Here is a 23,856-nt window from a genome sequence, read left to right as displayed (position 1 = left end):
TCAATCTGGGGCAATTCAGGCTTGTGAAACCCACTTGGGAGCTTAGTCCCTGAGACAAAGTTATGCAGGTGCACGTCTGTTACTGCCTCACATCAATCTTCCCATTCTTTGAGAGATTTGAGACCTCTCGTAACCATGTCAGAAGCATCATGTGCAGTAGGATGTTGTGATTGCAGCCTTTTAAGATTTTAAAGTCACAGTTCCTTATATGTGTATGGTTTAGGATTTCTGGAGATCTTTTTGTATTCTCTCATAATAGCACTACGCTTGCATGATACAGGTTAACAGTGGAATCCAATGAACTGGTGTAGCTCTGATAGCACCAGATATTATGTGTATGGCAGTATTCAGCTGGGTATTGATAAGCTTTGTATGGTGTCTGTTCATCCACACAAATGCACAATATTCACCACTTGCATTCACCAAATCGAAGTCTCAAGAATGCAGCGTAGTTGCTGAGAATCCCCGGATAGTTCCAAATTAATGATGGAGGATGTTGTTATAAGTCTTCAATTTCTGAGCTAGATTCAGAACATGTTACTTGAAAGATGAAAGGTCGAAGATGACACCTAGATATTTTGAGTTCCATTTACAATGAATAACTCTCTCTCTCTGAAGCGTATGTTCATCTTCATTTTCACCAGATAATTATTCAAAATAAAGCAAGACATCACTGTTTTGTTTGGACTAGGTTTGAGGCTCCAGATTTTGAAATAAGCCTCCCACAGATATAACTGTAACCCCTTCTGTCGGATCCAGTACTTTATGTTGTATGGCAAGAATTAGGTTGTAGGCATAGCAGAACTTTCCGGACAAACTGTCAGAAAGTTCATGTGGATAGAAGTTAAAGAGTACTGCTACACATCTGATTCTTGGAGAAATTTACAGTTGATCTTTCTCCCTTTGTTTACTTTATTTACAATGATTACATTTGCCTCCCAAGTAGTGTTAAATGAACAACAGCATTACAGGCAGCCAGACAATCCATTGGATCTCCCGGCAATCTTACAGATTGGTATATTAATGTCAAAGTTGTTTATTTAGACATGAACATCAGAATATGCTTGTAACGAGAACAGGAAACTGCATGCAGGTGTTGGAAAAAGCAACTACTTCAGAGACTTACAAGTTTGTGCTGACAATACATGACAGATAAATTCTGCAAGCCATGCACACAGAGAGTGTACTGTGTTTCTATTGTTCCGATCCTCTTTTGCTTGGTTACTACTGAAGCTTTTCTTGCATTTTGTGACAAATGTTATTAATTTAGATGAAGCAGATCCATGAAATTTTTACCTTGTGACCAGTTTATGTATAAGTTAGTTAGTTTTATCGATATCTGTGTTCACTGAAACTCTCCCTTTATGTTAATGGTGTGCCATTTGTTTAAATCTGGTGATTCAAAATTGTTTTCAAAATTTGTCCAGTTGCAAATGATGAAAGTGTCACTTTGAAACACAGGTAATGTAATGGCAAAGAGTTAGCAAATAGGGTATTTAAATGAACTGAATTGAAAGTGAACATCTGTTGTGTTGCGTAAGGAATTGTCAGTGCACGCATAATTCAGGGTATATACAAGGATAAGGAAAAACTTACCAGATTCCCAGGGAATTCCTGGTTAAAAATACACATTTTACCAGGTGTATACTTTCTCTTGGAACTGTAAAACTTATCAATCCTTGGAATGGTTAAGGATTTATACACCAATATAGAGCTCCCAGCATTTTAGTTGGGAAGTGTTTTGGAAAGATCTCTGATGCACAGCAGCATGTAAGCAGCATATTTTTGTATTACGAAAGTATAAATTTGAATTACACCATCCACAACAGGTTAGTTTCCAATGCACTGAAACAGACTGTGATGTGTTTTTATAAGTCAATCATAGCTCACACAATGTGATCTCACTAGCTGATGTCAGCAGATATTCAGAGTACCTCATCTCCTACCTCCCAAACTTCACAGAAGCTCTTCTGCAAAACGTACAAGACTAGCACTCCTGCAAGAATGGATACTGTGGAGTCATGGCTTAGCCATGGCATGGGGTATGTTTCCAGAATGAAATTTTCAGTCTGTGGTGGAGTGACAGGTTAAAATTGTGTGACAGACTGAGACAAACTCAGGACCTTTGCCTTTTGCGTGCAAGTGCTCTACTGACTAAGCTACACAAGCAAGGCTCACAACCCATTCTTCCAGATTTACTTCCACCAGTACCTTGGTCTGGCATACAATTTTAATTTGATAGGAAGTTTCATATCAGCTCAGAGTGTTTCAGAGTGAAAATTTCATCGTGGAAACATCCCCTAGGCTATGGCAAAAACCTGCATCCACAATATCCTTTTCTCCAGGTGGAAGTAAAGGTGTGAGGATGAGTTATGAGTCGTGCTTGGGTATCTTATAATCAGTCGGTAGAGCACCTGCCTACCAAAGTCAAAGCTGTTGAGTTTGAGTCTCAGTCTGGCACACAGGTTTAAACTGCCAGAAAGCTTCATATCAGCACAAATTCTGCTGAGAGTAAAAATTTCATTCAGGTGGAGTATTTATTGCTGTCAGAGGTAGTTTGCCTTGTAGCAAAATTGAAGTAGAAAGTTTGTGTGAAATCGTATGGGTAGAGGTTATACCTGACAATCAGACTAAACTATTAATTGGATCGTTTTACTGGCCCCCAACTCAGAAGATATAGTTGCTGAACAGTTCAAAGAAAACTTGAGTTTCATTTCCAGTAAGTACCCCGCTCATACAATTATAGTCAGTGTTGACTTCAACTTACCCTCAATAGGCTGGAAAAATTATACATTTAAAGCTGGCGGCAGGCATAAAACGTCATCCAAAATTGTACTAACTGCTTTCTCAGCAAATATTTTGAACAATTAGTTCATGAGCCCACTCAAAGTGTAAATGGTTGCGAAAGCATACTTGACCTTTTAGCAACAAATAATCCTGGACAAAGAGGGAGTATTGTGACGAATACAGGGATTAGCGACCACAAGGCAGTTGCTGCTAGACTGAATACCATAACACCTACAACCGTCAAAAAGAAACACAAAGTATATCTATTTAAAAAAGCTGATAAAAATGCTCTTAACGCCTTTTTAAGAGACAGTCTTCACTCCTTCCAATTTGATCATGTAAGTGTAGAAAAGTTGTGGAATGTTTTCAAAGTGATAGTATAGACAGCAACTGAGAGACATATACCACATAAATTAATAATTGATGGTACTGGTCCCCCATGGTACACAAAATTGGTCAGATCATTGTTGCAGAAGCAATGAAAAAAGCATGACATATTTAAAAGAATGCAAAATCCCCAAGATTGGCAAAGTTTTACAGAAGTTTGAAATATAGCACATACTTCCAATGCGAGATGCTTTTAATAATTTCTACAATGAAATCTGGCAGAAAACCCAAAGAGATTCTGCTCATACATAAAGCACACCAGTGGCAAGACGCAATCAATACCTTCACCGTGTGATTACAACGGTGAAGTTACTGATGACAGTGCCACTAAAGCAGAGTTATTATACACAGTTTACTGAAACTGTACCAAAGAAGACGAAGTAAATATTCCTGAATTCCAGTCAAGAACATCTACCACAATGAGAAACGTAGATACCCTCGGTGTTAATAAAGGCAAAGCCTCCAGTCCATATTGCTTACCAGTCAGGTTCCTCTCAGAGTGTGCTGATAAAATAGCTCTGTATTTAGCAATTATATACAACAACTTACTCACAGAAAGATCTGTACCTAATAACTGGAAATTTGCTCAAGTCACACCAATACCCAAAAAGGGAAGTAGGAGCAATCTGCTGAATTACAGGCCTATATCACTAACGTCAATTTACAGTAGGGTTTGGGAACATATACTATAGTCGAACATTTTGAAGTACCTCGAAGAAAATGATTTATTGACACATAGTCAGCACGGATTCAGAAAATATCGTTCTTGTGAAACACAACTAACTCCTTATACTCATGAAGTAATAAGTGCTATCGACAGGGGATGTCAAATTGATTCCATAGTTTTAGATTTTCAGAAGGCTTTCGACACCGTTCCTCACAAGCATCTTCAAACCAAACTGCATGCCTACGGAGTATTGACTCAGTTGTGCGACTGGATTCGTGATTTCCTGTCATAAAGGCCACAGTTCATAGTAATAGATGGAAAGTCATCGAGTAAAACAGAAGTAATATCCGGAATTCCCCGAGGAAGTGTTATAGGCCCTCTATTGTTCCTGATCTATATTAACGACATAGGAGACAATCTGAGTAGCCATCTTAGATTGTTTGCAGATGATTCTGTCATTTACTGTCTTGTAAAGTCATCAGATGATCAAAACGACTTGCAAAATGATTTAGATAAGATATCTGTATGGTGTGAAAAGTGACAATTAACCATGAATAAAGAAAAGTGTGAAGTTATTCACGTGAGTACTAAAAGACATCTGCAAAATTTTGACTACGGAATAAGTCACACAAATCTGAAGGCCATAAATTCAGCTAAGTACTTAGGGATTACAATTACAAATAACCTACATTGGAACAATAACATAGATAATATTGTGGGTAGAGCAAACCAAAGACCGTGATTCATTGGTGGAACACTTAGAAGGTGCAACAGGTCTACTAAAGAGACTGCTTACACCACACTTGTCTGCCCTATTCTGGAGTATTGTGGTGTGGTGTGGGATCCGCATCAGGTGGGACTGACGGATGACACTGAAAAAGTACAAAGAAGGGCAGCTCGTTTTGTATTATTGGAAAATAGGGGAAATAATCTCACAGACATGATACATGAATTGGTGTGGCAATCATTAAAACAAAGGCATTTTTTGTTGTGTTCTCCTCCATTTGCGAAAACATTCTGTTGCCACCCACCTAGATAGGGAGAAACGATCATGATAAAATGAGAGAAATCAGGGCTTGCACAGAAAAATTTAAGTGCTCATTTTTCCCGGGTGCTGTTCGAGAGTGGAACGGTAGAGAGACAGCTTGAAGGTGCTTCATTGAACCTTCTGCTAGGCACTTTATTGTGAATAGCAGAGTAATCACATACATGTGGATGTAGATGCAGGTTGTACAGATGGATGGTGGATAATATTGGCTTGTAGCTCACAGAAAACTGATTGACACTTAACAACAATAAAACACAGTGCACGCAGTAATAACAAATGTTATTGTGAGAAGGTGAACAAATAATTAGTGTAATTGAAACACTTAAACTCTTGGGACTGACAATAGATGAAAAGCTCTCTTTCAAGTATCATATTCAGAGTCCTAAAATGCTCTTTAAGTTTACTATTTGCACAATCGTTACTGAATCTGATGAAAAGTAAAAGTTTGTTTACTTTGCTTACTTTCACTCTATTACATCCTGCAGTATCATATTCTGAGACAACACTATATGCATTCACAAAGTATATTCTTACACCAGAAAAAGGCAATCAGGCCTATCTGCACATCAATAACTTTGTGAAGACCATTGCTGCAGCTCCTTGGAATTTTAGCTTAAGACTTTGGTGACCAAGCCCGAGCACAGCTCAAGCCACAACACTATGTTCATAAGGCCGTGCATGAGTATAGTTCACATTGAGATTTTCCCAATGCACGACCCACCTATCAGTCAAAACCTGAACTCATTTCTTATGAGAACAATGTACGAACATCTCGCTATCTGTTCATTGACAAGTGTTTTCTTCTGTTGTCAATTTCTACAATTATTTTGAAAGAAACAGCAGTGAACAGCTGCCAGTCAGAACTGGCTGAGCGGTTGGGTGATCACATTGTTGTCAGTGTCATGCATGTATTCATCAGGTTTCACAGTTTATTGTTAATTCTGAAAAAAATATGACAGTCATATTTGTTGATTGAACAATTAATTTTGGAAGCTCAAGAGGAAGAATTCAATGATTCTGGTTTGGAGAGAAATATATGAGTGGAAATAGTCTGAAGAATATTCATATTTAGGTAAACTGCAGCTTGCTACAATTTTTCATCACTAACATTGTTGCTAGAGATACTGATGCTATAACTACAGCTTAGTTCTGATTTATTTGTCTTTGTCTTGTCCTTTTTTACAGATGACTCTCATGATGAGGCAGCATCCAACACTGGTTTGCAAGATTTGTTTGGTGAAAATGAGACAACTGGCAAAACAAGCACAGGAAAGGATCAAACTACTGTTCTTTAGAGAGCAACATACCTCTCTGCAAGCCAGAATCCTGCTGACTTTTCCATAAAAAGCAAAACACATATGAAATTGATCAATAACACACTTCACACTTTCTTTCCAAATAAAAATTATACTTTCTGTTTTCGTTATTTTAAAATTTGTAACCTATCAAAGAACTAAAGTAAATATGAAAACTAAACCTTGAAGCATGGTCTTTTTTGTATGTATTACCCTTTAAGTAATATAAAACACAGATGTGTCAGTAATACTTTCAATTGTGGCATAAATGGCTTGTTTTCTAGGCCCATAAATCTTCTAAATAACTGGCCTTCTGAGTGTTAACCATTTAGATAAGCATTGTCTCCATTGGAATTTGTGGTCAATAATATGGACTGTCACTGTCAGTCAGTGAACACTAGACAGATAAATAGTTTCTACAAATAATATTTCTTATACCAATACATCCACAGTTGTGCAATATAAGAAAATTTCACTTTCAATATGCTTCGAGTAGAACTGACAAATTTGCATGATTGTAAGGATTTTTTAGTTTCTTCTCTTAATTTTCACAGTATGTTTTCTGATTTTTAAATTTTCAGATCAGCTGTCACTTACTTATGTAGTGACTGATTCAATGACAATAACTGGCCCACACCTTTCAACAGAACACGACAAATTAAATTAAAATAAATTAAATATATTTTGCTGGTGCCAACTCCCAGAATGCCAGCTGAACTGCCCAGTCAAATCAAACAAGAACATACATTGCATTCATACAAAAAAGAACAGACCAAAACAAAACTACAAGAGAGGAAGAAAAAAGCTGCTAACTGAACAAAGATGTGATAGAACTTACAAGATCTGAAAACCTAATGTATTAAAGAATGAGTGAAAAAGATGTGGGTGGAGATGGGAAAAACCAGGCAACAAGAAGCCAAAAGTAAAGAGAAAGCACAATAAAGAGAGGGTAATAACTAACATGAGTAGTTCTTTATACAAATACTTTAAACCATCATGTTTCACTTCAAATAAAATATTAGAATCAAATACAACACAAGTGATGAAACTGCACATAACGCATGGGTAGCACCAAACGATAGGATAAGATAAAGACACAAGTAAACAGACACACACAGAAAATTGAGATTAAGTATATGGACTCAAATATTTTTCATCAATAATTTTATTTGGATGAGACAAACAGTGTCACAATACCGTGAGTGAATCCAAACCGCAGTCTGGGGTGCGTTCCATACTGAAGTCTTCAATGGTGAGTTGTACACTATTGCCCCATTCAACGGTGATGAGCCACTCACATAGAACATTATCTGGGTAGTGATTAGGATATGAAGGAGATGTAAATTCTCCAAAAGGTCGCTCCAGATGGCCACCACATCCTTTAAACATTTACAAAAAGCATAAAAGAAAATATTAGTTGTAATTATGCAATTACACAACGGTGTATATGTGATGAAGGACAAAGAAATACAAGTAATTTAATATGGATAATTAATTTGAATCTTCTACTGTGTGCTTTATTCTGGTCTCCATAAACAACTTAATATCCTTGTAATTACATCTATGATCAGCTTTCTCTGAATATCTGTAATCCCATTACTGTCTTCTTTGGTGAAGCAGCGTGAAAAACAAACCGTTATATTGCCTTATTGAAAACTGTTTCATTTAAGAAAATTGGATGATTATACAGGGTGAAAAGTATATAGACTGACAAACTCTGTGAGGTTGTAGGGGACATCAAAACAAAGATTTTTCCCCGTCATTTTTCCTATGAGGAATATTTAAACCCATAGAGAAAGATTTCTCTGGTGGCAAATTAACTAAACCAACAAACACTTTTCCATTTTTTTATGACCAAGAGGCAACACGTTAACACAACCCAATTTCAATTACAGTAGATTTTCAAAAACACATCCATTGACACGTAAACAAAGGTGGAACCATCGGATCATGTTCTATGTGACATGCGCAAAAACCCCAGGAGTATCCTGAATTGTTCATGTTGCTGCTATTATCTGGGCAACCAGATCCTCTTTTGATGCAACAGGAGTTGCATAAACAAGGTTGTGCATCTCTCCCCACACAAAAAAATTCCAGAGGGGACATATCTGGGGACTGAGCAGGCCATGGCACAGGACTACACCTGTCAATCCACGTTTCTGGGAACCGTCGGTCCAGGAATTGATGCACAACACGACTGAAATGTGCCGGCGCCCTGTCATGTTGGAACCACATGCGTTGTCTTGTAGGGAGCGGGACGTCTTCCAGCAATTCTGGCAATGCTCTGGTGAAAAAATTGTAATAGTGCATGCCATTTAACAGCCTAGGTAGCAGATATGGCCCAATTAAACAGTCCTCAACAACATCGATCCACACATTAACAAAGAACCGCACTTGATGAGTGCTAGCTACAGTGGCATGTGGGTTATCCTCACTCCAAACATGCAAACAGTGCATGTTGATGACTCCATCATGCCCAAATGTTGCTACATCGGTAAATAACACAGAGGATGAAAATGTAGGATACATTTCACACTGTTCCAGGTCCCACTGCGAAAACTGTGCTCTGGGTGGATAATCAACTGGTTCCAGGTTGTGGACATGCTTAAATGAAATGGACGTAAAAATTGCTCTCGAAGGAGTGTTCTTACATTTGTCTGATTCGTCCCCATGTTACGTGCAATTGCATGAGTGCTGATTGAAGGATCCCGAACCACATGCTGCAAGACAGCTTCCTCAAATTGCACCATTCTTACCGTGCAACAGCGGCCCTGTCCAGGTAATCTGCTAAATGACCCAGTCTCATGCAGATGTTGGTACACAGCAGCAAAGATCGTATGATGCGGGATATGGCGATTAGGATATTGTTGTTGATAAACCCGCTGTGCAGCACATCCGTTGCAGTGCGCTACGTAGTATGCACCAACCATATCAGTGTACTCACTCCAAGTTTATTGCTCCATTAGTAAACACAGACAATGCACTACTACACTGGTGGATAGCAGTTGCCTACAACTGGAGAGCGTAATACACCCTGTAACAACTGAAGATCATAATACGGCCTCTAACAACTGAAGAGCGTAATATGGCCTCTATCAGTTTAAATAATCCTCACAGGAAAAAATGACATTAGGGAAAAATGTTTGTTTTGATGTCACCTACAACCTCCCAGAGTTTGTCGGTTTAAATACTTTTTACCCTGTATATCTGAAGAGATGTATGCATACAGTACATAGCTCAGTGTAAGCTAATACTATACAAATATTTTAACAAATTTTCTACAATGAACTGTCTGATATAGGATTGGCACAAGCCAATAATTTTTATCTTTAGCACAGAGGGCAGAGAGTGAGAAGGATTGATAGAGTGGAGCCCATAATGGAAAGACACAGAATTGGAGAGACTAATGCAAATGGTGAATAGTTTAAGGAGCTGTGCGCAAGCAATGAATTAGCCACAGGTGGAATGTGTTTCCACAGAAAAATGACATATATCCTTGTGGGCGCTGACTGACCACAAGATGCAGAATCAGATCAACTACTTAGCTATAAGTGAGAAATGGGAAAGAGCTTTTCTGGGCATTAGAAATAAAAGGGGAGCTGACATAGGCAGTGACAACTGTTTGATACTAGCCCAAATGTGTTTGAAAATCTTAGCCTCAAAGAAGAAACTTGCTATCCTAAAGAAGAAGTTTGATACCTCAAAGCTAAAAGACCCTAAGATCAAACAGGAATTTAGACTAGAACTGCAAAATAGGTACAAAGCACTCAACGGAGTGGAGGATGGAATACAAGAGCATCAGTAGAAAGTCATGAGAACAATTCTTGAAACTGCCGAAAAGACAATTGGGTCCAGAGACAGAAAAGGAAAAGACTGAATGAGTGAGGAGACCTGGAAAAAAGAGGGAGAAAGAAAAAATTTGAAAGCAAAAATGAATGTAGTAAACTAGACACAGGAGGCAAGAGACTGAGCTCTATGCAGAATATACCAGAGTTGATCAAGAGGTGACAGGAGTATAAGAGTAGGTCAAAGGAAATAGACAGGCTGCAAGAAAAGGAGACATAAAAGAGCTTTACCAGGCCACAAGAATGCTAGAAAGGAAGAAGGGTGCAAAATACTGCCAGTGAAAAACAAGGCAGGAACCCAGCTGATCAATGCAACTGAAAAACTGAAGGATAACATGGACATTTGAACACAAGAGATAAGGGTGCACTACCTAACAGAGACGAGACCAGAGTCACCCTAAAGCAAATAGAATGTGGCAAGGCTCTGGGGCCAGACAGTATTCTGCCAGAACTTCTGAAAGAATAGGTATCAAAGACACCAGATCTGGAGCAGAGAAAAATGGCAGAAGAATAGAAGATAGCAATTGTAGCAAACATCCAAAGAAGGGAGATGACAAAATTGCAATAACTGGAGAGGATTCATGTTGTCATCCATTCCTAGAAAAGTGCTGTCATGAATCATGATAAATAGCCTTAAGGACCACCTCGGAAGCTGCATGCAAAGAGAACAAGCTGGGCTTTGTATGAACCAATCTGTGTAGATCAGATGAATACACTACAAATCATTATTCAACAGTGTATGGAATAAGTGGCTAGTCTACATCTAGAATTCATAGACTATGAAAACACATTTCATTCAGTGTTAAGAGGAAGCATGTGGAAAACCAGGTCAAACTGTGGTATATCACATATGATCATCAAAATAATGCAGTGTACATATAACACATACTCCAGTGAAATAAAGTACAAAGGGAACCTGATATCACCCATTAGCATGAGGTCTGGGGTAAAACAGGGATGTGTACTCTCTCCATCTACCATCTACAATGTGATAGGTGAAGCGAAGAGAAACACAAATGAAGACAAAGAAGGGAATAAACTGAAGAATCACAGATCAACTAGATGACATATATTTTACCGATAATGTTTGTCTCTTGTCTCGAGTATTCAGGCACATGAATGACAAACTAAAAGATTTGTAGGAAGTGATGGGATGAGTTGGGTTGTCTATAAATGTAAGAAAGACCATATCTCTATGACTAAATACAACAATTGTTAGGAAGTTCTCAATGAATGGAAGGAATGTAAGGAGGCTGATGACTTCACATTTCTCAGGAGCATTAGGTCAATTGAGGAGGATGCCTGCAGTGGCATCAAGAAAGCAAACATAGCCTTCATCGAACTGGATCTCATCAGGAAAAGATTTTCCTGAATGTTCAGCAGCAACGTAAAATCAGTGTTACTGTACAGATATGAAACCTGAAAGATGACAAAATTAATCACCAAGAAATACTGACATTTACAAACTGGTGGTTATGAAGAATCCTGAGTGTAATTTGGCTGAATGTAATTTCCAATGAATAGCTGTGGTAACATATAAAAGAGAAGTCTGTGGATATACAGATAAAGATTAGAAAATAGAATTGGCTGGATACATGCTTTGCAAATGACATACAACAGAGAGACAAGCCCTGAATTAATATGGAGGTGAACAGTGGAGAGGGAAGAAACAGAAGCAGGAAGATTGTGGGTAGATGTAAGTCTGCAGTTGAAGCTCTATGTCTCTATGTTCTAACAACTGGAATGAAAGGCCATAATTCTGCACAGAAGCCACAGATTGAGGAGGGTTAAGAGGGTAGTTCTGAAGGAATGTGGAGAAATTTGTTGATGCCAAATCCATTAGATGATGTTGCATCTTTAACAGAGCCGTTTTAAGCTATTTCAAATAGCTCAAATGTTTGTAAAATTAAACAAACATAGAAAGGATAACGTTAACAAATGTGAAGCCGGCAGGAGTGGCCGTGCGGTTCTAGGTGCTACAGTTTGGAACCGAGCAACGCTACGGTTGCAGGTTCGAATGCTGCCCTGGGCATGGATGTGTGTGATGTCCTTAGGTTAGTTAGGTTTAATTAGTTCTAAGTTCTAGATGACTGATGACCTCAGAAGTTAAGTTGCATAGTGCTCAGAGCCATTTTTTGAACAAATGTGAAGATTAACATTCAATCTAAAGATCAGTAGGCCAGCAGATACTTTTTCTATAAAGCACACTTCACCAAGCGACTTCATCTAGAAGTTAACGGATGGCATCTGTGTCTGACACTACTACCTCTTACTTCTGTCAGACCCTTCCTGTTTACTTTCCTGTCGGCCTCAACTGGATTTTTTTTTTTTTTTTTTTAATACCCAAAGGTATTAGCTTTCAAGGCCCATCGCTGTTTTCAGTTTCCTATCTCTCTCATCCCAGTTCTGTGGGGTTTGATGCAGGACCCTAGTCTGAGGTTGTGGGTGAAGTCCCAAACAGCAGTTGACGCGAAGAAGGATTGCAGCTAATTAACTGGTTACCACCCACCTCGAGCTGGGCAGCCCCCAGTCAAAAAGGTACTAGCTCATCCCCCACCTTGCACTTCTATGGGTGTATGGAGCAGCAAGCATCTCACGGTGCTTGATACAAGGTGGGTTACTGAGGCACCTGGGAAAAACAACAATAAAGTAGCTCATATGAACAAAACCAACAACTCAGTAACACAATTTGCCACTTGGGGTGTCAGAACAATGTTACCCAGACATGACACTCCTACAGATGCAGCCCCTGTAGTCAGTAAAACAGCCATAATTGACAGAGAACTGCTGCTTCTTCACACTGATGTGGCTGCATTACCGGAAACTTGTCTCTCAGGGAAAGGCAGCCTGAGTCGAGAAAATTACACCTTTTTCTGGAAAGGGAGAGTAATTGAAGAAAGATGTGAGCATGGAGTTGGCTTTGCAGTGCAAAACAGTCTCCTTAGCTGCTACGAACAACCAAAATCTATTTTTGAATGATTAAACAATTTTAAGATCAAGGACAACATCAGGCCAGATCACATTAATCTGAGCATATGCTCCCACTGTGAAAGTGGCAACCGAAATCAAAGACCACACAGCACTGGAAATATGAATGAGAATGTTCAGTGACTGCTGGAGCTTTGTAGCTCTCTTTCATGCTGCATCACCAACACTTACTTCTGGAACATAGCCATGCCCAAAGTAACGTGGAAACACTAATATTCAGGCCATTGTCATCAAACTGACTTCATCATAACCAGAAGATGTGACCTACATCATGTCCCTATACATATCACAGTGCTGACTGTGAAACTGATCACTCTTTAGTTAAGACCAAATCAGGGTTCACACCAAAGATGACTCACTCAGCTCAGAGCGTTTGTTGATGAATGAAGATCAACACCAAAGCCATTGAAGATGATGCACTATAAAAAAAGTTCAGAGAAGATATTCAGACAAAACTGAATCACGAGCCCTTGATAACTGTGCAGAGCAACGAATACATGTGGAATCTGAATAAAGAATATATTATGCAAACATCTATTAGAACATTTGGGAAGCCTGATGAGACTCATTTTCAGCGACTGGTTTGCGGAATGTGAAAGCGAACCGTGCCCATATATAGACAAGAAACACAATGCTCATACACAGCTTATGAATAATCTTAAAGACCAATGATCAATAGCCACATACAAGGGCTGCACCAAGTTTCTTCTCACTGTGCAAACAGATAATGGACCAGCCTTTGCAAATATAGTCAGATCTGCCATGACAAAGGAGATTTCCATGGCATGTATCAAGGCATCAGAATGGCCATAGGGCCAACAAGCAGGATGTACTCTGCAATAAAAGATGTTTATGGTGACACAGTCAATGATAAAAACAAGTAGCTAGATAGATGGGTGCAGCACTATGATAACCTATACTCAGAAGAGATCAACATTTCTTCAGTAGCTTTGGGTACTTCAGCAACTTATCCTGCCATTATATGTGGCTTTCATCAATCTCAGCAAAGCCCTTGACACCATCAGTAGGCAGGGAAAAAATTGGAAAAAACTGAATGTCCATGAACTTTGCTGTCCTTAATAAGATCTTTTCATGACAATATGCATGGCTCTGTAATCTTTGATGGTAATATATCCAAACCTTTCAATATGAACGGTGTTAGACAAGGCTGTGTGTTGGCAACTTTATTTTATTATTTTTTTTCTTCTTTTTTTTCCCCCTCTGCTTATAAACTGATGATGCAGCAATTCTTGCAATCTCTGCAAAAGAGGTTGCAAGAGCTAGTATCAAGTTCTAGTAATGCATGCCACCTATTCTTGAAGAGTGTAAACAGTAGAAAGACCATAATTATGGTTCAGAGTGCTAACACACAGTCAAATATCACATTAGATGTAACTACTAGGCAGGTCATGGATAACATCTGCTACCTAGGATCCACTATTGAATCAAACATGTCTGTTGACAAGGAGATGGATGCTGGCATTGGAGGAGTTGTGACAACTGTATTCAGGTTCAAAGACTCCTTTAAATGATATATGATGAGCTTTGGCATCAGCACCAACAGGTGGGAGGCACACGCTAGCATGAGACCAGAAAGGCATTATGATATATCATCTGGAGTGTCGAAGCATGATAAAGGCTTGTTAAATAGATTAAGGCAGAAAAAGCTTTGCAATGCTACCACTGCTCCTGGCTGAGCAGCTACATATACCTGTGAAACATGTGGCAAGAGATGCTGGGCTGCCATTGGCTTGATAAACCATGTGAAAAAATGTAACTCATAACCACACAGACTCTGTAACAACCACCTACCAAAATTTCTACCATAAAAGAAATTATTATACTGAATGTATTCCAATCTGTAATACTATATGAATTTCTCACACAGTAATAGTTCTTTATTACTTTAAACAAAAACCAGTGACATTAATCGTTCTGCTTCATAACAAAGTAATATCATTATATCCAGATTAATCCACAAAAGAACAGGGTTATATCGTAATTCCTCCATTGCTCTGTTCACAGACATCTATACAATACACTGATTTCCTTTGTCAAAGTTACATATCTAGGTCATCATCATCATCTAGGTGTAATTTTGCAAAACAATATGAAATGGAACAAGCACGTAGGATCGGTTGTAGGGAAGGCAAATGTTCTACATCATTTTATTGTGGGTTGTCTAGGAAACCGTAGCTCATTTATAAAGGAGACCATATACAGAACACTAGTGTGACCAATTCTTGAGTACTGCTTGAGTGTTTGTGATCCCCTCCAAGTAAGATAAAAGGAAAACACTGAAGTTCCTCAGAAGCATGCTGCTAGATTTGTTACTAGTAAGTTCATTTGACACAGAGTATTTTCGAGATGTTTCCTGAACACTGGTGGGAATTCCTGAAAGGAAGACGACATTCTTTCTGCAAAACACTATTGAGAAAATTTAGAGAACCAGTATTTTCTAGACTGCATAACATTTCTACTACCACCAACATACAAGATAAGATAAATTGTATGACCCATACGGAGGCATACAGACAGTCATTTTATTCCATCGCTGTATTTGCATTTGGAATGGGAAAGGCAATGACTAGCGGTGGTGCAAGGTACCCTCTCCTATACGGTGGCTTGCTAAATATGTATGTAGGTACAGACGTAAAGAGTTTTAATAGTACCTGTAAATTCTGTTTTACCACCATATCACTCTTAATGTAACTTTCCATCTGAAAACTACTGGCTGAAGTGACAAAATAACTGTATACTTCTAACTAGGCACCGTTCTGTCACATTTAGTGCTTCTCATACATTCATTTCTGTTTTAGTTAGAGGGCAAAATGAAATTTTTATTGAGCTCAGTTACTACTTTTAATTATTATTATAATGGCGAAAGTTTCATCCACATTTAACTTTACAGTATTGTATTTCCCCTTTACGCTGAAGTTCACACTTACTGTTTGTTCAGAGTAAGTTTATTGCATCATGACAAATTGGAAACATCCTTTACAGTTCCATTTGCTTTTTTTTTACTAGGGGTTCAGGTGTTTTATCTGTGATTACAATGTTGCTGTAATCAGCAAAAAGAACTTTTTCCCATGTCTAACATTATCAGGGAAAGAACAACATTGTGAGAAGGAAAGTTGCTACTCATCATATAGCGGAGATGCTGAGTTTGCAGATAGGCACAACGAAAAGACTGTCACAAATATAACTTTCAGCCAGATAGGCTTTCATCAAAATCAGACAACACACACACATACACACATGCATACGCAACTTACACACATATGACTGCAATTCCAGGCAGTGTGGCCTCAGTTGCCTGAGACTGCAGTCATATGTGTGTAAGTTGTGTATGCATGTGTGTATGTGTGTGTGTTTATTGTCTAATTTTGATGGAGGCCTTACTAGCTAAAAGCTATATTTGTGACAGTCTTTTTGTTGTGCCTATCTGCACCTCAGCATCTTTGCTATACGGTGAGTAGCAACTTTCCTTATCACACATTGTTACCTTCCATCCTGGTTTTTCCATTGTTTGACTGTCAGGAAAGTCACTGATGTAGAACAAAACAATATTGGCCCTAAGGAACTATTAAGTTAATATACTTGGGATTTAAAACACATTTCATTAAAAATTTTACTTTATTTGAAGCCTGTGCTACCTTTATTCTTTGTATACTGGTTTCTAGGTATGATCAGAACCCATCATTAACAATTTCTTTTATTGCTAATGATTCTGGTTTTTCTTAGTAGAATGTTTAGGTCACCAGTATCAAAGGCTTTTCATAGTTTTACATCTACAAATATGCCTGTGACACATTCATTATTGTCTAGTGCATCAGCTACCATTTTTGTAAACTCTAGTCAGGTTCTGTACTCTTTACTTCAGGAAAAGAACTGTGCTTCACTGAGGATTTTATATTTATTCAAGTATTTCATTAGACTGTCTTTCATAATTTGTTCTTTTATTTTTGAGAATGATTACAACAGAGAATTGGGCTTGCAGTTGTTGTATCTTCTGCATGACCTTTCTTTAGTAGAGGCAGAATCCTTGCCTGTTTCAGATGCTATGGAAAGTTGCTGGAATTGAAGAATTCACTTATTATGCCACTTAGTGGGGATTATATCTGCCTATGCATTCTTGAAGTACACAGAGTGGCACTTCATCTATGCCTGCTGACTTCTCATTTTTAATCTTTGCCTCATTTCTGTGACTTACATACTCTGCAATGGGTAACATCAATGTCTTTGCACTGGAACAACATTTGATTTTAGAATTTTTGTCATAGTTTCATATGTGAAAAATTTGCATTCACAAAATTTAGATTGCTCCTCAACAAATGGAAGAGGCACTGAGTCACAGAAAGCAATAATGAAAAAGACTGCTACAACATTAACCTTAGGACATAGACCTTCCTCAAGCACAACACACACACACACACACACACACACACACACACACACACACAACAGCCCACTGTTGGACTCCAGTGCCCAGTGACAGTGGCCATGTTTGTGGGAGTTATCTTTGTGTGAGTGTGCATTTTCTATTTTGGAAGAACTTATGTCTGAAAGTGTAATACTTTATCTGTATTTTCAATGTGCATTTCCATGACTCAACACCTCCTCTCTGTCATAGCAATCTGTGTTGTTATTCCACCCTGGACTTTCCATTGATTCACTTTCAGAATCTGACAGTTTCTGTGAATCATTTATTGATCTAGTGCTGTCTTTTATCTGTAAGTTATTGTGAATCTGTTTCTTGTTTAACAGTCTTCCAGGCTGCTTTGCTTTTATTTTCAGAATTAAGTACTATTTTGTCATTTTCTCACTGTTGTGGCAGGCACGATCTTCCAATGTACGTTTCTCTATCTTTGATGATGGTTAGGAACTTTCGCTCACTATAAATTTTCCTTTTAGTGGTATCTCTTGGCATAAACCACATTTGGTCCCCACTCAGAATTAGCTTATCACCTAGTGAAACTGCTCATTGTCTTTGGGACAGGTGCCTTTCAACAATTGTGGCTTTACCACTCTTCACAAAGTTTCTCTACCAGGATGCTCCTTACACTATAACATTACTGAACCTCTCTGAGAATATTCCTAAATGAGGTGAAGAAGTCTTATGTTGAAGAGATTTAGTTGACCAGTAATATCCTTCACATGATGGTTGTGGGCAGCAAAGCTTTCCCTTATTTATCTTTGAAATATGACAGCTGTATTAACAGAGTCTTAGTTATGACAACTAGTTGTACACAATTTCTCCATGTTGATATTCAGTACACTGGTCAAAAATAATTATGAAATTTCTGATCTAATTATTATCTATATCTACATAAATAAAAATTTAAATGTACTTCTGTACAAATATTATGAAAAGGATAGCTGCTACTCACCATACAGCAGAGATGCTGAGTCGCAGATAGGAACAACAAAAAGACTGTCGAAAAGTGAGCTTTCAGCTAACAAGGCCTTCTTCAGAATTAGACAAGAACACACACACACACACACAACCACAACTCTCACACACATGGCCACAATCTTTCTGCCAGAGACTGAGTTGTGCCTGCATGTGTGTGTGTGTGTGTGTGTGTGTGTGTGTGTGTGTGTGTGTGTGTGTGTACTGTCTAATTTCAAAGAAAGCCTTGGCTAAAAGCCCACTTTCCGACAGTCTTTATGTCTGTGACTCAGCATCTCCACTACATTATGAGTAGCAACTATCCTTTTCATAATATTGTTACATTTCATCCTTGATTTGCTATTATTTCATTTGTACAAAATTGTAAATCTCCTCAAGTTCTTGACCAATAGCTATGAAATTTTGACACAATGTTGGATTCAAATACACACATGTAAGGAACTGATCTTATATTGTACACATTCTTTCAGAAGGGATTGTTTGAAATTCTAATCTTAAGGTGTGAAATAGGGGATAAAGGTTTTTTCACTATTAAGGCAATTTTGAAGGTAGACCTACAAAAACTGGTATTTTGTTTGTCAGCCAGAAATAAGAACAATATGTGTTTGAGCATTTTAAGAAATTCAAAAGGGGATAATAGAATGTGAAAGTTTTTTTTGAAAATAAATATTTACTAAAGAAATACTAAAGGATTTTTAGGGCTACATTTATGAGAATTGATATTTGACTTCTTGGTTAGAAATAATAATAACAATAATAATAAAAAAAAATGTGTTTCAGTGTTTATCGAAACTCAGTCTCAAAGGAAGTGCAACAGGGGACGAAAATTTTTAAGAAAATATTTCATTACAGTACAACAAATTGTTAAACCTAAATTTATGGAAATTGGTATTTCACTTCATAGTTAGATGTAAAGAAACATTTGTTGGGGGAAAGATGAACATCTTTGCCTCTGTACTTCCGCCTCAACTGACACCTCTGCCCAAACTCTTTTCCTTTACATATGTCTGCTTGTGTCTGTATATGTGCGGATGGATATGTATGTGTGTGCGAGTGTATACCTGTCCCTTTTTCCCCCTAAGGTAAGACTTTCCGCTCCCGGGATTGGAATGACTCCTTACCCTCTCCCTAAACACCCACATCCTTTCGTCTTTCCCTCTCCTTCCCTCTTTCCTGATGAAGACACCATGGGTTGCAAAAGCTTGAATTTTGTGTGTGTGTGTTTGTGTTTGTTAGTGTCTCTATCAACATACCAACGCTTTCGATTGGTAAGTTACATCATCTTTGTTTTTAGATATAACTGTTAAGGTTAAAAACAAATAATGGAAAATCAACAATATTAAGAAAAGGATAGCTGCTACTCACCATATAGCAGAGATGCTGAGTTGTAGATAAGCACAACAAAAAAACTGTCAGAATATAAGATTTTTACCAACAAGGCCTTTGTCAAAAAGAGATGACAGCCACACACACTCATGTAAACACATGACTGCAGTCTCCATCAGCTGAAACCACACTGTGAGCAGCAGAAATAATGTATGATGGGAGAGTCAACTGGGTGGGGGTCCAAGAGGTTGGAGTGGAGAGGTGAGGGATAGGAAGGTATTGGTGGGGGACAGTGAAGTGCTGATGGGTACCCTGCAGGGACGAAGTAGTAGAGTGGGTAGAGAAGCGAGGTGCAGTCAGGAGGATAGATGGATGGCATGTCATAGTTGGGAGGGGGGGGGGGGGATCTAGTGGGAAAGGAGAGAAGTAAAAAGACAAGGTGCATTGGTGGAATAGAGAGCTGTGCAGTGCTGGAATAGGAACACGGAAGGGGCTGGATTGTTGGGGACAATAACTAAGGGAGGTTGAGGCCAGGAGGGTTATGGGAACATAAGATATTTTAGAGGGAGAGTTACCTCCTGCATAATTCAGAAAAGCTGCTGCTGGTGGGAAGTATCCATATGGCACAGGCTGTGAAGCTGTCATTGAAATGAAGACTGTTGTGTTGGGCGGCATGCTCAGCAGTAGGGTGGTCCAGTTGTTTCTTGGCCACAGTTTATGGGTGGCCAACCATACAGACAGACAGCTTGTTGGTTGTCATGCCCGCATAGAATGCACCACAGTGGTTGCAGCTTAGCTTGTAGATCATGACTGGTTTCACTGGCAGCCCTGCCTTTGATGGGTTAGGTGCTGTTCATGACTGGATTGGCATAGGTGCTGGTGGGAGGATGTATGGGATAGGTCAAGCATCTACATCTATTACAGGGGTATGGGCATTATGATGTAAACATTACACTATGTATTCTTCCATGTTTGCTGGGACCTCACTGGATTTCATTTCATGTGGAGCAGAAGCCAAACCCTCTCAAGTACAGACAAGTATGATAATGAGGATAAGTTTTATGTTATGTGTTATGTGCACATCGACTCAGCAATAATAAGGGGCAACAACAGCTCTACTGGCGCATTTAACTTGGACAGCACTGGCCAGGCAAGTGATAAAACTAGCCTGCAGTGATGTGAAAGTCGCAATAAATATGTAAAAAGAGATGAGCAGAGAACAATATAGCTTCAAATGTCATTTAATTTTGGAACAGAAAGAAATAACATACGATTAAACTCAGGTGATATGCTTGTTAGTGGATCAGATGGAAAGCAACATGCTCTCAATCTTAGCTAATATAGTACTGTAATTAAAAATAGAGTGATAATAATTCCTGAGTTTAATAATGGTAATTTTTTTGCATGAGCTATGTGTGGCGCAAAAGCTGACTTATGGGATTTTAACATATCGCTAAATATTGAAACCACTGACGGTATTACAGTCAGTTGTCTGGTAATCTCTAAACTCCTTCCATATCAGCCTTCTAGGAATACATTTCAGTACTGCTACATTGATAATGAGGTGATCAGCAACAGAATCCCAAGCCACCAGAAAGGCCATATGTTCTCCTTCTCTTCTATAACCGGTTGTTCTCCATTTTGCCATCGTTCAGCACAGACTGGGCACAAAGCTTCATGCATTAGTTTCAATCAATTTGGCATCTTAAATGTCTTGTTATTTCTCGTGAGGAATTCCTTAATTTGGCTCCAGATCAATTCTGTTGGGTTCGGATTGCAGTATTAAGGTGACAACAGTAAAAATGCAGCATTTGTACGGTGTGCTCAACGACATGAACGTTATTGTTTTCAATGTTTCTATGATGCTTATCACTCTGGCTCATGTGAGACCACATTTGTCCTACAAAACAATGACCATGTTCAAAGAAACAGTATTTCATTTTTCATTTTTCTCCAAACAATTTAATTGTGTAATGATTTCTTAACGTCAACAATATTTTATGAAAGACTGATAATTAAGAATGTGTATTTTCAATGAAAACCAGGATTTTGCATGCAATACAGTATGTTATTAGAAACTAGAAGACGTGCATTTTTCTTGATAAACGTTGGTTAAGTATGAGTTAATTACCATATATTTGGTGAATTTTGTATTTAAATGATTTAGGTATTCAAAACAAATAAAAAAAGAGTGTCCTCAGACTGGTTTCGTACCACCGCCCTCAATCATACCCCTGTGATGGTCTATGACACTACCAATTACATTACACACGTAATTCAAATCCTTATCCTCATATTTATTACATAGTTTCTCCAAAAAACTCCAAATCTGAATTTTCTCTGCAATCTTGTGAAAACATTAACGGCGTTCCATGTGTATGCTTCACTATGAAGCAGGAAGCAGTCATCCATTTTCACGGTAGGTATGAACAGTGACACAATTACAACACAAGTAACACTTAAGCCCATTACAGAGACTGTGACTGTACATAATTTTTGAAATAAAAATTACATAGCTGAAGTACGGTCAAAAAAAAAAATGTTGATAGCTGATAATACATTAGAATATATTATTAATACACAGTGACATAGTAATAAGATTTCTACTACATAAGTTGTACCTACTTCCAAGGATGGAACACCATCAGTGTGTGAGAGTTACGGCTCCTGATCAATTATCGCATTTGTGTTTGTTTACATCAGGTTTATTCATAAGATGAACGAAGTATAACTTCCTGACTGCACCTAGCTGCTCTTATCAGTGTTCATATAAAACAACTAATAACAAAAAGATTACATTACATCATTGCCTAAATTATATTTTAGAGTGTGACTTTCACTTTCATACAGAGTTTTCGGTTTAATCACTTTCATAGAATAAAGTTGTCAGACTACTGTACCATTATAAAAACTAGGTAAATTAGGATTTAGTGTTCTGTCATCAAGGAGGTCATTAGAGATGGAAGAGTCATCAATGCAAAATGCATTGAAGCAGAAAATTAATAGGAGCACTAACACGAATTAGTGATATGCTGTAAATTATTGTATTCAAAAATATGATTTACCTTTGACATTCCACTCAAGACGAAAACCTGAGAGAGAACTAAAATCATCTGTGTGGAAATGGACCTGAACTGTATTCATACGACTCTCTATTGGTGCTGGTAGTTGAGAGCCACATGCTTTAAGAAGTGTGTTTTGAGTGGTGTCATCATTGAAAGATTCCTTGATCTGAAAAAGAAATGCTGTATGAAATTTTTGTCCAAAATCAAACAAGGATTAGCTCTGAAAAATAATTATGACAGGCATTTATGTGACAGCATCTTTCTACAACTCTATGGACAAATCATAATAATAAACAATTCAGCAAGAAAAAGAAGCTTTTAATACAACACAATACAACACATTACAGACACACTGTTCACTGTGGCATATATATGCTGTCACCTGTCTTACATGTGAGTTTATTTTAAAATACTTACAATGAAATAATAGTGTAGAGCAGCTGGAAAGTTATTAACTTCTAAATACAGAAATCTTTCTTTACTATAGTTTTATCTTTCATTCATCACGGAGTTAATTAATTTAGTGTCATCCAGTTAGGACAGCAATTTTGTAACTTTCAGTAGATACGATCTCTCTATTTCTGACAAACAGAGGTATTTTCCAGTGATAATTTCCTCATTTGATATGCATTTCTCTCCAAGTCACTAACTTATAATGGAAAAGGGCTTCTTTATTAAATTTCTATTTATTCCTCAACATAGGGCCCATTTAGCTCAGCATGTTTTGCCAAGAGGTTTTTAATAGGCAGAAAATATGATTTATCAGATTTTTGAAAACAGCAGGCTGTTTCATGGAAAAATTCATCAAACAAAATATTTACATACTATATCTAGAGAGTAAACTCATAGATATCTAAGTGGAAGAACATCACATTTAATAACAGTGTACAAAATAACAATGTACAAAAAGACAAATTGCTACTTACTGTTAAGAAGAAATGTCAAATTGCAGAGACACACAATTAAAAAAGTGCCTTTTAAATGTGCCTGTCTGCAACTTGATGCATCTTCTTTACAGTATGGAGCGATCTGTCT

General features: G+C 38.0%; 1 protein-coding gene across 1 annotated transcript in view; it reads right to left on the bottom strand.

Moving 5' to 3' along the window:
• LOC126285435 (cubilin-like) overlaps nucleotides 1-23,856 on the bottom strand; it is a 780,558-nt gene that overhangs the window by 418,626 nt on the left and 338,076 nt on the right. Inside the window, exons 29-30 of the mRNA XM_049984824.1 lie at nucleotides 22,822-22,987; nucleotides 7,382-7,563 (exon numbers count right to left, since the gene is read on the bottom strand). Coding sequence (XP_049840781.1) covers nucleotides 7,382-7,563; nucleotides 22,822-22,987 — 348 coding nt within the window. The remainder of the gene's footprint in view (nucleotides 1-7,381; nucleotides 7,564-22,821; nucleotides 22,988-23,856) is intronic.

Source organism: Schistocerca gregaria, chromosome 8 (genome assembly GCF_023897955.1).
Source record: "Schistocerca gregaria isolate iqSchGreg1 chromosome 8, iqSchGreg1.2, whole genome shotgun sequence".
NCBI lineage: Eukaryota > Metazoa > Arthropoda > Insecta > Orthoptera > Acrididae > Schistocerca > Schistocerca gregaria.
Note: the sequence above shows the minus strand (reverse complement) of the source record. Positions and strands in the feature narration are given on the sequence as shown.